Source organism: Molossus molossus, unplaced genomic scaffold, assembly GCF_014108415.1.
Source record: "Molossus molossus isolate mMolMol1 unplaced genomic scaffold, mMolMol1.p scaffold_m16_p_7, whole genome shotgun sequence".
NCBI lineage: Eukaryota > Metazoa > Chordata > Mammalia > Chiroptera > Molossidae > Molossus > Molossus molossus.
The window spans coordinates 39,214,226-39,228,294 of record NW_023425401.1 but is presented as its reverse complement, the minus strand read 5'-3'; the positions used below and the strand labels follow the sequence as shown (position 1 = coordinate 39,228,294).

The 14,069-nt window shown below is 52.1% G+C and overlaps 1 protein-coding gene across 1 annotated transcript; it reads left to right on the top strand.

Moving 5' to 3' along the window:
* Positions 1-1,008: 1,008 nt before the first annotated feature.
* Positions 1,009-13,098, top strand: LOC118619616 (protein Daple-like). The gene is made up of 8 exons (XM_036246306.1): positions 1,009-1,112; positions 2,208-2,394; positions 3,918-4,071; positions 4,119-4,930; positions 6,900-7,027; positions 10,530-10,673; positions 12,816-12,981; positions 13,090-13,098. The coding sequence occupies exons 1-8, from the start codon at positions 1,009-1,011 to the stop codon at positions 13,096-13,098; spliced, it is 1,704 nt and encodes a 567-aa protein (XP_036102199.1).
* The last annotated feature ends 971 nt before the right edge of the window (positions 13,099-14,069 follow it).

Sequence of the window (14,069 nt, the reverse complement as noted above, 5' to 3'; positions counted from 1 at the left end):
GGACTGGCAGTGTGCCCGCCTCTCCAGCATGACTCAGCCCCCTGTGTCTCGGGTCCCACTCCTGCCTCCTCTGTGCACCGGTTCCCTGGGAGGACACCATGGCCGTCCTGCCCCAGCCCTGGGAGGCATGTCTGGACTCAGAGGCCCTGGGAATAGGGTGGTGCTGCAGTTCCCAGACCAGAGCTGTCCTGTGTGTGGTCCAGGCGTCCTGGGACTACAGCTTTTCTGCTCGCCAGAGCGCTGCTCCTTCCTGGATGCATCTATGCTGACCCAGCAGGGCTGGTACTGTGATCATCCCTGACCCTGGCATGTCACGAGTCCTCCCTAACATCAAATGGATGGTGTGTCTCAACCATGGCTGAGTGCTACAGGGACATGGCCCAACACTGACCCATCCAGACAACGTGGCCACTCTGGGATGCAGGGGCTGAGGCAGGTCCTGGCACATGTGTGCTCTGAGGTCCTGGATCCTCACCACATGAGCCCTCGACCTGAGCCTGGTACTTGGGGGAGAACAGGAAACCCTCTGAGACAGCTCACATCTCAGCCCAGCGAGCTCTTTCTAAGAAAATCGAGGTCCTTCAGGGATGGACAGGCGTAGAGACGCCAGTCCCACAGCAAGAAGTGGACAAGGAGAAACATGGGGGCAACCAGCAGTGGTGGGTGGGGCAGGGGGCAGTCCTGTCTTCAAGCTTCAATCAGAAGTGCAAAGGTTGGAATAACACTTCTTTCTCTGGGAGGAAAGGAGCCGTGGTGGTAAGTATTAACAGTAAGGATGGGGTGCAAGACGGGGGTTGGGGCACACACCACAGGCCCCCACAGAGTGAGCAGGGCTGGGGTCGGCCTACCGCTGTGCATCTGAGCTCTGCCACGTCCCCACTGTGGGCTTCAGGCAAGTCCCTGGACTCTCTGAGCCCCGGGCCCTTCTCTGAATGGTGGTTGAGGACAACTGCTCAGTGCCTCCTCCTCAGGGCCACTCTCTCAGGCATAGGCACTGCCATCGGGGAGATGCCTGGTTTCCTCATGAGCTCAGACCGCGTGCTAGGAAGTGGGGCAGTGATAAGGAAGGATATGAAAGCTGTTCTCACTTTTGAGAAAGACTCAGACACATGGTAGGTTGTAGCGCATTTTGCTCTTGGCACAGGCTAGGTGAGGCTCCCCCATCCTCATGTCCTCATGTTGGAGCAGGGCCTGGTGTGCTGACAGGGTGATGTGAGAACAGGAATGTGCCCGGCCCTCCCCCTCATGGGGAGAAAGCTTGCCCGGCTGCTTCCTCCAGAGGAGCCTTGTACAGCACCCACAGCTTGGGGTAAATGCAGGGTGGCCCTCACCCCAGAGAAGTGGGCAGAGCTGGTGTTAGAGCAGCAAACCCTCTGGGACTTGGGTAAACCACCTGTGCCAGGCCACGCCCCAGACAGGTGTATAGAGGCGGGTCTGGGTCCTGGCTGCTCTCTGGGTCGCCGGACATCACAGATACCACGCCCAGAGGTGCTACTTGGTGCCTGAGGTTCAAGGTCTTTAGAAGCTTCAGCACCATCTGAACTTCGCCTTGGAGACCCACTGTTGAGTTCAGAGCCAGTGTCCTGAACCAGCGGCATCAGGATCACAGGTCAAGCATGCAGAGTCTTGGGCCCCAGCGCAGACCCAGTAGGTCAGAGACTCTGGCATGCTCACAGGGGCTGTGGGGGTGGAGGGGGAGCCATGTGGGGAAAGAGGACAGGCCTTGGGGAGGCACTTACTTAGGGGATGAGAGGAAGGAGAGACATAGCAGAGACCACTCTGAACAGATGGATGAGTAGGAATGTCACCAACCTGGTGATGTCCCTGCAGGGAATCCAGCAGTGGTGGCTGCTGGGCCCGGGGAATGTGGCCTGACCCTCCGGATAGTAGACAGGGCCAAAGATGGAAGCAGGAGGGTGAGGAGTGGGGAGCCACATGCCCTTTCTCTGCCCTGAGCTGGCATTGCACTCTGTGGGCTGAGTCAGTGGTGAGACGGGCGTGGGGAGGTCACTGCAGAACAAGACCTGGACAGGGACAGCAGCTCACAGAGGCCACCCAGGAGCCAGGCTCCCCGCTTCCTGCTCAGCCAGTCTCAGCAGTGGCTGTTGCACCTCCCCAAGAAGTGGGCGGGAAGAAGGTTTTCCGGAGAAAAGTCCTGTTGAAATTTTCTATGGGGCTGACAGTTTTGGGTTTGCTTTAAAACATAGTTTGCTGGCAAAACTGACTTTTATATGGGCTGGGTCTCGGGCTCTGCAGATTGAAAAGTTGCAGCATGAGCTCGAGGGTGAAAAGCAGACCATCAATGATCTCCAGAGCTTCAGTGAGGAGCTATTCGAAGAAAAAGAAGAGATGCGCTCTGACATGCAGATGCTGAGAGCGGACAGCATGAGGCAGGTAGGCCCTCCAGAGCCAGTTCCTGCCCTGGAAGCCCTGCCCACAAGAGGAATAGTCCAGGGTCCTGGCCGTGTCCTGGCCATTGATTAGTAGGGATACGTGGGTTACCAGTTTTCTCGCTCAGCTGTAGCTCAGGCCAGCAATTCTGAACCACAGTTGGGGTTTGGGGACAGATTTCACCTCCCAGGGACACTGGTGATTTGTGTTTGATTGTCATGACTTGGGGGAGGAGAGAGGAGGTGATCCTGGTGGTGGTGGGTAGAGACCAGGGATGCTGCTCAGTGTCCTGCAGCACACAGGCAGCCCCGCAGGACAAAGGATGGTCATGCTCCAAATGTCCAGCATCATGCTGAGGACCTGGCAAACCCCAGGGTTGATTTTCCTCAACTACAGTAAGTCCCAGGGTATGCAGTCCAGTGCTGGGGCAGTGGCTCAGTGACACCACCCAGGAGCCAGGCTGGTCTCTTCCTGCTCGACCAGTCTTGGCAGTGGCTGTTGTACCTTCCAAAAAATGGACCGGAAGAAAGTGGAGAGTGAAGGGGCAAAGGGAAGGCCTCCCCATCTCTTTGGCCAAGCTCAACACATGACTACCCCGAGCTGCAAGGGAGGCTGGGTGTCAAGTACTTGTGTTTTGAGCATGTCTAGTAGAGCAAAAACAAGGGGTTGGGATGGTGCTGTGTGTAGTGGAAAGACAGGCAGGGCCCCACCCTGATGTGGCTCACAGTGCAGAAGGCAGAATGACAGGGGACTTCAGATGTGTACTCTTGGGGGAATAAACTTAGGCCCAAAGTCCTGCGAGGTGCAGGGCATTTGGAATCACGGTGCAGCTTCTCTGAGGGGCTGGCTCTCATGCTGATCCCGGGAGGATGACAAGGGGCCAGTGAGGCTGCAGGAGGGGTGAGGATGGTGAGTCCTGAAGGTGGAGGGAAGATCACCTGCGGTGTCTGCACGGGCAGAGAGCTTCCTGAAGACCAGGACAGAAAGCACCAAGGGAGTCCTTTCATTGTTTTGTTTTATTGTCACTTCTTTCATCCTCACCCAAGAATACTGTTCCATTGATTTATTGGACAGAGTGGGAGAGAGGGAGGGAAGGAGAGAGAAAGAGAGAAAAACATTGATGTGAGAGAAACACAATGACTGGTTGCCTCCCTCACAGCCCTGACTAGGGCTGGGGATCAAACCTGCAACCCAGGTACATGCCCTTGATCTGGAGTAGAATCTGCAACTCTTCAGTTCGTGGGCTCATGCTCTCACACTGAGCCTAACCAGCCAGGGCACTTTCATTGTTTAAGTAAGAGGAGATGTGGTTTGTTTCTAGATCATCCCGGCTGCTATGAATGTATTTGGACTTGAACTGGGTCTCCTTGTGTCTATATCAGGCCTCTGGGAATCATCAGGACTTCTGCTGGGCACCCAGTGGCACACTCTTTCCAGACCTGCACTTTAGTCTCCCAGTTCTTACCCAAATCACTGAAATGCATTTGTGCAGCCGCCTATGTCGTTTCCATTATGTTTTCCTGCAGATCCAGGTTCTTGAAAAAGAAAAAGACCTTCTCAATCAATCAATGCTGTTGCTGCAGGTGGCATCACTGGGCGGCAGTGAGGCCTACACAAAGGACATTGAGGAAGAGAACAAACTCCTCCAGCTGACAGTTACAGACACCAGCCGCAAACTGAGCAAGCTGGAGTTTGAGAAGCAGAGCCTGCAGCGGGACATGGAGCAGATGCAGGAGAGGGTGAAACAAGTAGAGGAGCTGGAGAAGAAGCTGCACTGCGGCTGGAGAAGGAGAACAAGAAGCTGGCCCAGGAGTTCTCCTCCCTGACAATGACGACCACCGAGAATATGGATGCTCTGGAGCGTGAGAACCAGGACCTCAGGCTGAAGAACCAGGAGCTGTCCAAGTCTGTGGACACCCTGCAGATCATGTCAGTGCAGCTCGAGGGGCTGGAGCAGGACAACCTAAAGCTGCGCAGGATGGTGAAGACCATGAGCATCACAAGGGCCAATATGGCTCAGATTGAGATGCAGAACCAGGAGCTTGAGCAGGAGGAGGAGGACCTGAAGGCCCTGAGCAGGAAGTGGGAGAGCCTGGAGCTCAGCCCCCAGAGCGTGAGTGCTGAGAATATGCAGCTGCGGCAGACTCTGGACAGCAGCAGCCAAAAGGCACAGGCCCTGCAGCAAGAGCTCCGGGAGCTGCAGGCAGAAAACCTGGCCCAGCAACAGGACCTGGAGGCCCAGCAGCTGGCCAACAAGCAGCTAGAGTGCTCCGAGGACAACAAGGCCCTGGCGCTGGAGGTGGCCTGGCTGGAGAAAGACAAGAAGCTGCTGGAAGAGGCGGGGAAGCAGCCACAGCAGCAGGTGGAGCTGGAGGATGCGATCCTGGATGATAGAGCCGCCAAGCTGTCCATAGCTCTGGACCAGGAGATGGCGCACTGCAAGGATGTGGCCACCGAGCTTAAGGAGCTGGAGAAGAACAACAGACACTTCACCAAGGAAGTCACCACTCACATGAAGAGGCTGAGGACCCTGAGAGTGGTGAGCTGGGTGCAGGCAACCCCCCACTTACCGAGGAAAATGGTAGGGTTGATGTCTTTGTCCAGAGCGGCAGGGGCGTGCTGTAGGGGGTGCTCTGAAATAGAAGTGGGACTGTGTGTCCTCCTGAAATGTTTTTCCTGGTTCTAAACAGGGTACTGCTGGAAGGTACGAAGAACTAAGTGATAGCCAGCTGTTCACTTACTGCCCAGAGACAACCACTGCCATGCCTGCATGTCCCCACACACACACACACACACACACACACACACACACACGACACCCTCCTCTCTGCATCTTGACCCTATGTGTTTTGTAGTTATTGCACCTTTTCTCATTACATTACATAGGCTTTAAGCCATGTAATCATGACCCATAATTTTTAATGGGTGACTGATATTAATTCTATAGACTTACTGTAATTCTTTTTTTGGCATTTAGGTTGTTTCCAATTTTTTTACCATTTTAAATAATGTTGGACATCCTTGCACATGTGTATCTTTATTCTTAGGATCATCCCTAGAAGTGTAATTATGGGACAAAAGGGTATGAACGTCTTGCAGTTTCTAGATAAAAGACGTGTTCCGTGTTTCACTGGGACTTCTGCCTGGGCCATCAGGGCATTTCTGCAGCACGTCCGAGGGAACAGCTGCTCTAGTGAATGATTCATCTGAACAGTCCCACACAGAAGTTGAGCCTCAGGTGTGCAGGAGCTCAGTGTGGCTGCTCCCAGGTGGCCTTCGTACAGGGACTCAGGCAGCTGGTTTCTTCCACCCAGTGGCTTGGCCATGCCCCAGTGGAGCCCTCTTTGGGCTCTTTGGCATGTGGACAGCAGGTGAGAGAGAGAATGAGTGAGAAAAGCCACATTTCACAGGGCAGAACTCAGTGCCACCTCTGATCTTAGCCACGAGGGAGGCGGGAAGTGTGTTCCAGCTGTGCACAGAGGCAGAAGAGGACAGAGATGAGGGGAACACAGGGCTCCATGTCCACCAGAGGACAGGCAGTGCAGGCAGAGGCGTGTGCTGTGGACCCGCAGTCCCCGCCTCTGTAGGCCTGGGGCAGTGTGTGCTGCAGTGACAGACAACCCCAGGGTCGCAGTGGATGACCACATCACGGCTGACTTCTCACCCACCAGAGTCCAGGTGACTCTCTTGGGAGCCTGTCATCTGGACTGTGACCCAGCTGCTTTGATCTTAGGGCTCCACCATCTCAACACAAGGTTTGGGCAGTTGCCATGACAGGGGAAAGGCCGCTGGAAGGTCACACAGCAGCTCTCATGAGCGGCAGCTGGGAAGTGACACATCCCATCTCCACTCCCAGCCCACAGGCTAGACCTGGTCCGCTTGGCTGTACCCAACCCCAGGGTGGCTGGGATCTGCAGGTGGCATGTCTGGTGAGCACCGTTCTCTGTCCCAGTGCAAACAGCTGGACACCAGGCAGAGCATGGGAGCCGCCGGATGCAGACCCACAAAGAGGCGCGGGAGTGGAGGTGGACAGGCTGAGTCCACCAGCTCAATGAGAGCAGCACCCACTTGGACAACTAAACAAAATCAGGATTTAAAAAGGAATCCTTCTCCTTTTTATCCTTTTTGTTCCAAATTCTTTGCAACATACATTTAGTTATGTTACTTGCTTGAAAAGGAAAATTTTGAACCTACTACTTAAAGGTCAGCAGAACAGTACTTCCAACCCATGTATCATGTGTTTGGAGCTCACTGGATCCATCCTGGCACACGGTTGCATGGCCTGGTCATTGGCACAGGGCTGGGAGAGCGTGGTCACCCCTTCTCCTTGGAAGATGTCCTTGAGGTTCACCTGTCCTCATGGAAACGCCTGCCCAGCCCTCACGACACCTGATTTAGCCATAACTTGGGAAGACAGTTGTTCATCCTTGAGAAGGGCCTGTGCCCAGCCCTCCCTGCCATTTCTGCTGGACACCGGGCCCACATTTATTCCCACCCCGTCCCTGCAGGACCTGGTGCTGGAGAAGGTGAAGAGCGAGCAGCTGAACACTAAGCTGGACAAACTGAGCCAGGAGTTGGAGACGAGGGGCCGCCGCCAGGAGCTGCCGCTGCAGGACAATAGCAGCCACAGCAACGCGTGAGCACCCCTCCCCACGGGGTCTGCAGGCTTGATGCTCTCACCCACGTCCCATGTGTGCCTTGTTCCCTGGTGCAGGAGGCTGGCAGGGTGACTGGGTGGCCACCCCGGGCTCCTGTCCCCCCTTCATTCTGGCCCTTTGTGTTTTCTTTGGACCCACTGTTCCACAGTGAGAAGTAAATCCAGTCACCCTCACGGCTGTGGAGTTTATGCAGCCAAGACTGAGGGGCAGGAGAGTCCCCAAGGGAGCATGGCCTGCATGCAAATCCCAGCGCAGGGAAACCACCTGTCACCACTGGGGTTCCTGTTCCCTTGGGCATTCCTACTCTGCTTCTTTTTCTCTCCAATCCAAGCACAGGATGGGGAGGTTCACCACAGCTTTGGACTGACAGTGATGTTCCTTCCCTAGCTTCCCAGGCCTTTCTTTCCCGGTCAAAGTCTAGACTCCTTTTCTCTTTTCTGAAATTTGGAAACCTTTTGGATACATAGAAATATACACAATAGTATAGTGAAAGCCCGTGTTTCATCCCAGGCGTCTGCACTTATCCACACTCTGCCGTTCCCATTGCACCTGTACCTCCTACTGTCCATGCAGACTCCTTTTTTAAAGGTAAAGTTGATGTACATTGAAATGCAGAAATCTTTTATTTTTCTTTTTCATTCATTTATTTAGTTTTATTACAGATGTTTCTCCTTTTGACCCCATTGACACCTCCTCCCCGCTTCAGTACCCCCCACCACCACCTTCACAGTACTATAGTCTGTGTGCATGGGCTATGCATACATGCATGTACGTTCTTTGGTTTATCTCTTTGTGCCCTCCCACCCCCTCGTCGTCAGAGGTTTGTCAGTCTGTTCTACTTCCATGTCTCTGGATCTATTTTGTTCATCAGCTTATTTTGTTTATTATACTCCACAAATAAGTGAGATCTTGTGGTATTTGAAATGTATAAATCTTAACTTTGCGCTCTTGACAAACTAGGCTTTGTGTGCATGTTGTCAGCCAACATGTCCTGAGCTCCTGCCCTGGCAGATTCCTGATGGCTCCAGGTTCCTGGGCAGGAGCAGCAGGATCCAGAGCCTGGGGAGGTGTGATGTGCACGAGACTCCAATGCAGGGCAGGGAGGAAGAGATACATCTAAAGAGAGGCTCCCCAACACTTGGAGGAGCACAGGAGAAGCTGTTGTCCACTTCCTGTGCTTGTGAGATGTCCCTGCTGACAGTATTTCCTTCACCCTACCTTAGGAACATGCTGAGCAAACACTGGGTCTTTAGCAGGAGCAGATGATTTGCAGGGAGTTTCCATCACAGGGATTTAGGGAGGTCGTTGAGCCAACAAAGCCTGGTGAGAGAATCTGATGATGCCGTGGGATCGGGGTGATGACCTTCACTGATTCATTCACCCAGTGCTTCCGAGGGACTGTCCAGAGCCTTCCATCCCCCTTATTCACCCAGATCCCCATCTTTGAGGGGTGCTGAGACATCTGCTCCTATTAGACTCTCTGTTCCTTCCAGCCAAAGCGAGCATTCTCTGCCTGTTGGCATTTCCATCTCTTCCTCCTCCCGCACCCATCCTGTATTCAGGTGACCTTGGAGAGTCATCTACCGTCCACCTGGCACTGGATCAAGATGTGGGGGGAAGGCACCCAACTCACTAATGATGTGGAGCCCAAAGTGTTCACACACCGTGAAACTAGCCTGGTGCCCGCTCTCCCCAGGCACTTACAGGTCTTATCTGTAATGTCGTATTCTCTGTATTATAAGTGTCATGATATTTGTCATGCCTGTCCGGGTGGGGAGGGCTTGTGCAGGTGGAATCTCACTGGCTCTGAGGACCAGTTCATTGTTTTGTCTGCAGCTCCATGCTCCATAGAACAGGCAGACCTATAGTGTTTCTCTGTGGTGTCTTCTGGTTGAACAGATAGCCCGAGGCCCCTTGGTCTGTCTGCAACAGGGCTGCAGGTTTGGAGGTGTAAGAGCTGGGACACAGGGATGGGGGCTCACTATCCATTTAATGTGACACTCAGACACTCACTCGTTCCCTAACCCTTTACTGAGTGTCAGCCTCCTGCCAGGGACTCCGTGGGAGGGAGACCCACACAGTGTCTGCCCTGCATCTGGGCGTCGCACCTGGTTGGATCCGTGTGCTTTTCCAAGACACAAGAGGAAAGCAGCAGTCAGGGACCCTAATGGTCCATGGCCCTAGTTTGTGAAATCTGGATGAGAATTTCCAGAATTATTAGCCTGGATGAGAAAGATGGCTGCCCTGGTGCCAGGCAGAGCCCCACCCCCAGGTTCCAAGTTGATGCCCCAGGGCTAAAGGCCACAAGAATGTTTGTCCTCAAACAGCCAACTGAGTAGGTTTTTGAGTGTGAGTCCCCACAAGTCTTGGCTCCAGACAGATGGTACAAGGACACCTGAAGGGGGTGGGTGGGGTGGGTGGGGTGGGTGGAGGGCTGCAGACACAGGCTGGAAACCCTGGACTGCTGGCTGGTCTCTGTCAGACTCTTTGAGTGTGGAAAACTCAGGAAGGGCCCTGGAAAGGGATTTGCTTGAAATGGGGAAGATTAAAAGGTGATGACTCAGGTACCTTGACCTTGGGAAAGCTCCCAAGTCAGCCCTGAACACAGAAGGGTCCAGCAGGCGGGAAGACAACCTGGGGCTGGTCAGAGACTCCCTCTGTGCTCTGCCCTGTGAAGATTGAGACAGGAAGAATACAAAAGCCCAGCCCTGGCTGGGTGGCTCCGTTGGTGAGAGCGCTGTCCCCATACACCATGGTTGAGGGTTGATCCTGGTTAGGGCACATCAACCAATAAATGGATAAATAAGTGGAAAAACAACTCAATGTTTCTCTCTCTCTCCCTCCTTTCATCTCTCTCTCTAAAATCAATAAATAAAAATAAACAAGATTTTTTTAAAAGAAAATAAAATCGCAAGTTGAGGGGGAAGTTGCAGGGTAGGGTAAGGGCTCTGTGGGGTGTTTTGAGGAGTAGGCTGTGTGCATATATGTGCATGCATGTGTGCATGTGTGTACATGAGTGTGTGCAGCTTGTCCCTGGCAGCTGCTTGGGCCCCACCAGGCAAGCCTCTGACCCCCCACATGGCCTGACTCAGAACAGGGGCCTCATGCTCCCAAGCTGAGGGAGAGGGCTACCCAGTCCTCCGTGTGGGGGAGCAGCCGTCATGTGTGGTGGAGTCAGCAGTATATTTTGTGGTTTCTGTTAGAAGGGCGTGGGGTTCAGAAAGCAGTCATGTTGTCCCCAGCAAGCTAACAGAGGAAGCTGCTTTCACAGGGACTGGATGGGCCCCTGGAGACAAGTCAAGTGGGAGGAGGACTCAGATTCAGGACAGGTGGAGAACCCCTCCCCCCAGAGCTGGCCCAACCTTTATCCCAGCTGCCATTCTCCCTCTTGTCTGCTGTGCAGCCCTGCTCCCTGCCAGTCCCCTCAGCTCTGCAGTCTGTGGGCTGTGTGTTCCTAGTGGGTGTGTTTCCCTCCAACAGGCACAAGGACGTGCTGAAGCCTCAGGTGGAGCAGGGGGAGATGGAGACGGTCTTGAACACTGAGTGTGGGGCTCAGCAGCAGGAGCAGAGAACAGATGCCATTGCCGAGAGTGAAAACCAGAGGCTGCGGGATGAGCTAGACAGGTAACCACCACCGCCCCCAGGCAGCAGCATGTGCTGGGATTTCATTCAGACCAAGTCATTTATCACCTGCAGAGCTAAGCTCAAGTGAGTCCCCTGGTAACAGTGTATTTTTACAAAGCCTGTCATGGTAACACCTGCTGGTACTTCGGTAAAAGGGACTCCAGTTAGCTGCTGGGATGGAAACACTAGTGTCACCTGGGGCAGCACATTGTCTGCATTTGGGTAACCTCACCTCCCACACCTGTGATGGGGATTGTATCAGGGAAGGGCACCTTCTGCCTCTAACACCAGTGACCCCGTGAAGGTGATACAGGCCATTCTCATCATCCATGCATTCCCTATTTGCGAGCTCACCTACTTTCTGAGTATACTTGTAAACCCAGTGGTACCTGTGGCCCTTCATGGACGTGCCGAGTGTGAGATACTGGAGGAACTGATGTGCACGTTTGCAGCTGAGGATGAACACATCCTTTGACTCCTGCCTAGTTTCAGCACTCCTACTGCAAACCAGCGTGTTCTCATGGATAATTAGTACCATGGTTTGCTTTCTAAATGTGTGCTTTTGGTGGCAGTTTTGCTGTTTGAAATGGCCACTCAATGGAGGGCTGAAGTATGGTCCACTGTTTCCAGGGCAGGGGTGCACTGGACCTCACTGGGATACAAGTGCAGTCAATGAGGTTCATTGAGGCACGAGCTGTGGTGCTGTTGGCTTTGAGGATGTTGCATATGGTGTCTTGATGTCTTCATCAGTTGACAGAAATGCAGCCAGAGACTCACAGGAACCTTTGGGAAGAGTTTCAGTGTACACAAAATTGTTGTTCACGGTGACTTGATAGAACATCACACCATGAGTAATGAGAATTGACCAAGCCCTTATTATCCTTTTAAAAAATAAATAAATAACAGATGAGGAAACGCACAGAGATTAAATAACTTGTTCAAGTCAGTCTCCTAGTTGGTGGCACAGTCAGGATTGACTCCAGGTCTGGTCTTAACCCAAAGGCATGATCAGGAAGCCGAGTCCTTCCACAGCCTTGTTTTTGTTGCTGTTAATATATTTTTCTATTGAGTTTTAGACAGAGTGGAAGGGAAGGAGAGAGAGAGAGAGAGAGAGAGAGAGAGAGAGAGGTGAGAGAGACACATTGATTGGTTGCCTCCCACAGGACTCCAACCAGGGCCAGGGATTGATTGAACCTGCAACCCAGGTTCCTGCCCTTGACAAGCAATCAAATCCAAGACTCTTCAGTCCAAGGGACCAGTGCTCTAACCACTGAGCCAAACTGACCCTGAGGCCCACAGCCTTAACATGTAGTGGGGGCTACTCACTGCGGTGCCCCCAGTGGCCAGGAGGAGAAGCACGTGGGGAAGGAACCTCAGCCACAGACCAGACTGACCCAGAGAGCTCACCCTGAAGGCTGTCAGCCAGGAAGCAGGCCCAGGGCTGCCAGGTCACCTTTTGTTTATGCTTTTTTCTTGCGAGAAGCTAGATATCTGAATGTTAAAGTGAAACTTTAAATTTTTTCAGTGTTGACAAACTAATTAATTTTTTAAAAACATGTGTGGGCCAAACAGAACACATCTGTGTTCAAATTGAGACCACGAGCCTCTTGTAATTTCAGCTTTTTGATATAAATCTTGCCCCAGGACACCCAGTTGGTAATGATACTGATGATAATAATTTCAGTGTATTTACATAATACCACAATAAATATTTTATTTATTTCAGGATTTAAAATTAGAAAGGGGCTTGGAATCAGAGAGAGGAGCTGGGCATAAACATAGAGTTTTAGAACAAAACTATTTTGATTCAATGTTTTTTATAAGTGTTTTAATAGAAGAACTATTTTATCCAAGCAGGCAGATATGCCAAAGACTTAAATAGAAAAGATTTTAACACTGAGGCTTTGTTGAAGCAGTGTTTGAGCCCGCCTGTTCTGTCTCACCCAGCCCAAAGTGGGGTGCCTGGGGGAGCCTCATAGAACCCCAATGGACACAGTTTGGAAACTGCTGGTTTTGTTCAACCCCTCATTTACACATAAGAAAAACAAAGGCCCAGAGGTTGAGGGTTTGATTAAGGTTGCACAGCTGGGAAAGAGCCTGGCATTGCTCCTCAGCCCTGACCCAATGGCTCTGCACCCCCAGGGCCAATTTCCTGCACCATCTGTGGAAGGGGGACCGCGAGGAGCTGAACACCGACATCAGGAAGTTGGAAAACTCACTGCACTACTCGCAGCTGCAGCTGTGCCACCTGCAGGCCCAGTTCAACCAGCTGAAGGAGCAGCACCAGAGCTTGGACAATCACAGTGAGGTGAGGACTGGGGCTTCTGGGCCTGGGGACACCGGGCCGTGTTCCCTGGGATGACAGCCTTAGGCTCACCCAGGTGTGATAGGTCCTCATTGGCATCTGTGCTCTAAGACTGTGTGAAGGTCACACTGAGGCACAGAGGAAGCCAGAGGCATTCAAAGTGGCTGGTAGGAATGTGTTAGAAGACACCTTTCATTGGACCTGTGCTTCTTGCAAGGTCGGGCGGTGCATGGACACAGCAGAGTCCTGTTTTATTTCCATCCTCTCGGCTGGGCACTTTGCTCTGTGCTTACCTGTGTCAACCATTTAATTCTCACAATGATCATGTGAGCTGGGGTTCCCATCCTTGTCTCTCTAAACTAGTAGATTGGAATCCAGTTTGTCTGAAGCCAAAGCTTGAGACATTTCTGCTACACCAACCACGGTGATATTCTAGAGCAGGGATTGGCTAACCTCAGCTCGAAATTCAGATACAGCCCTTGCCTGTTTTTATACGTCTGTGAACCAAGAATAGCATTTAGAGGTTGTAATGCTTGGGAAAATTAAGAGAAGAATAATATTTGGTGGCAAATGAATATGATAGAAATTAATGTGTTAGAGTCCACGAGTAGAGTTTTTGTGTGTTTTTTAACACAGCCACACCCATGCATGTACATTTTATCTGTGGCTACTTCCTGCTGTAATAACAGAGTTGGACAGTTGCAACAGAGACCACCATCCTGCCTGGAATCCTAGACTACCTACTATCTGGCTCTTTACAGAGGCAGTGCGCCACGCTTTTCTGGAGCAGGGATGTCTAATGGGAATGCAATGCAGGCCCCTCATGTAATACAAACTTTCTAGTAGCCACATTAAAAAAGTAAAAGGAAAGGGGTGAGATTAATTTTAATCATGTATTTTATTTAGCCATTATATCTAGAACATCACATATAACCCCAAAAGCGTATTGATAAGAGAGTTTACATTATTTATTCTTTATTGATTTGACAGAGAGAGAGAGAAATCAATAAGAGAGAACATCGACTGGTTGCCTCCTGCATGTCCCCCACTGGGAATTTGACCCACAACCTAGCATGTGCCCTGACCAGAAA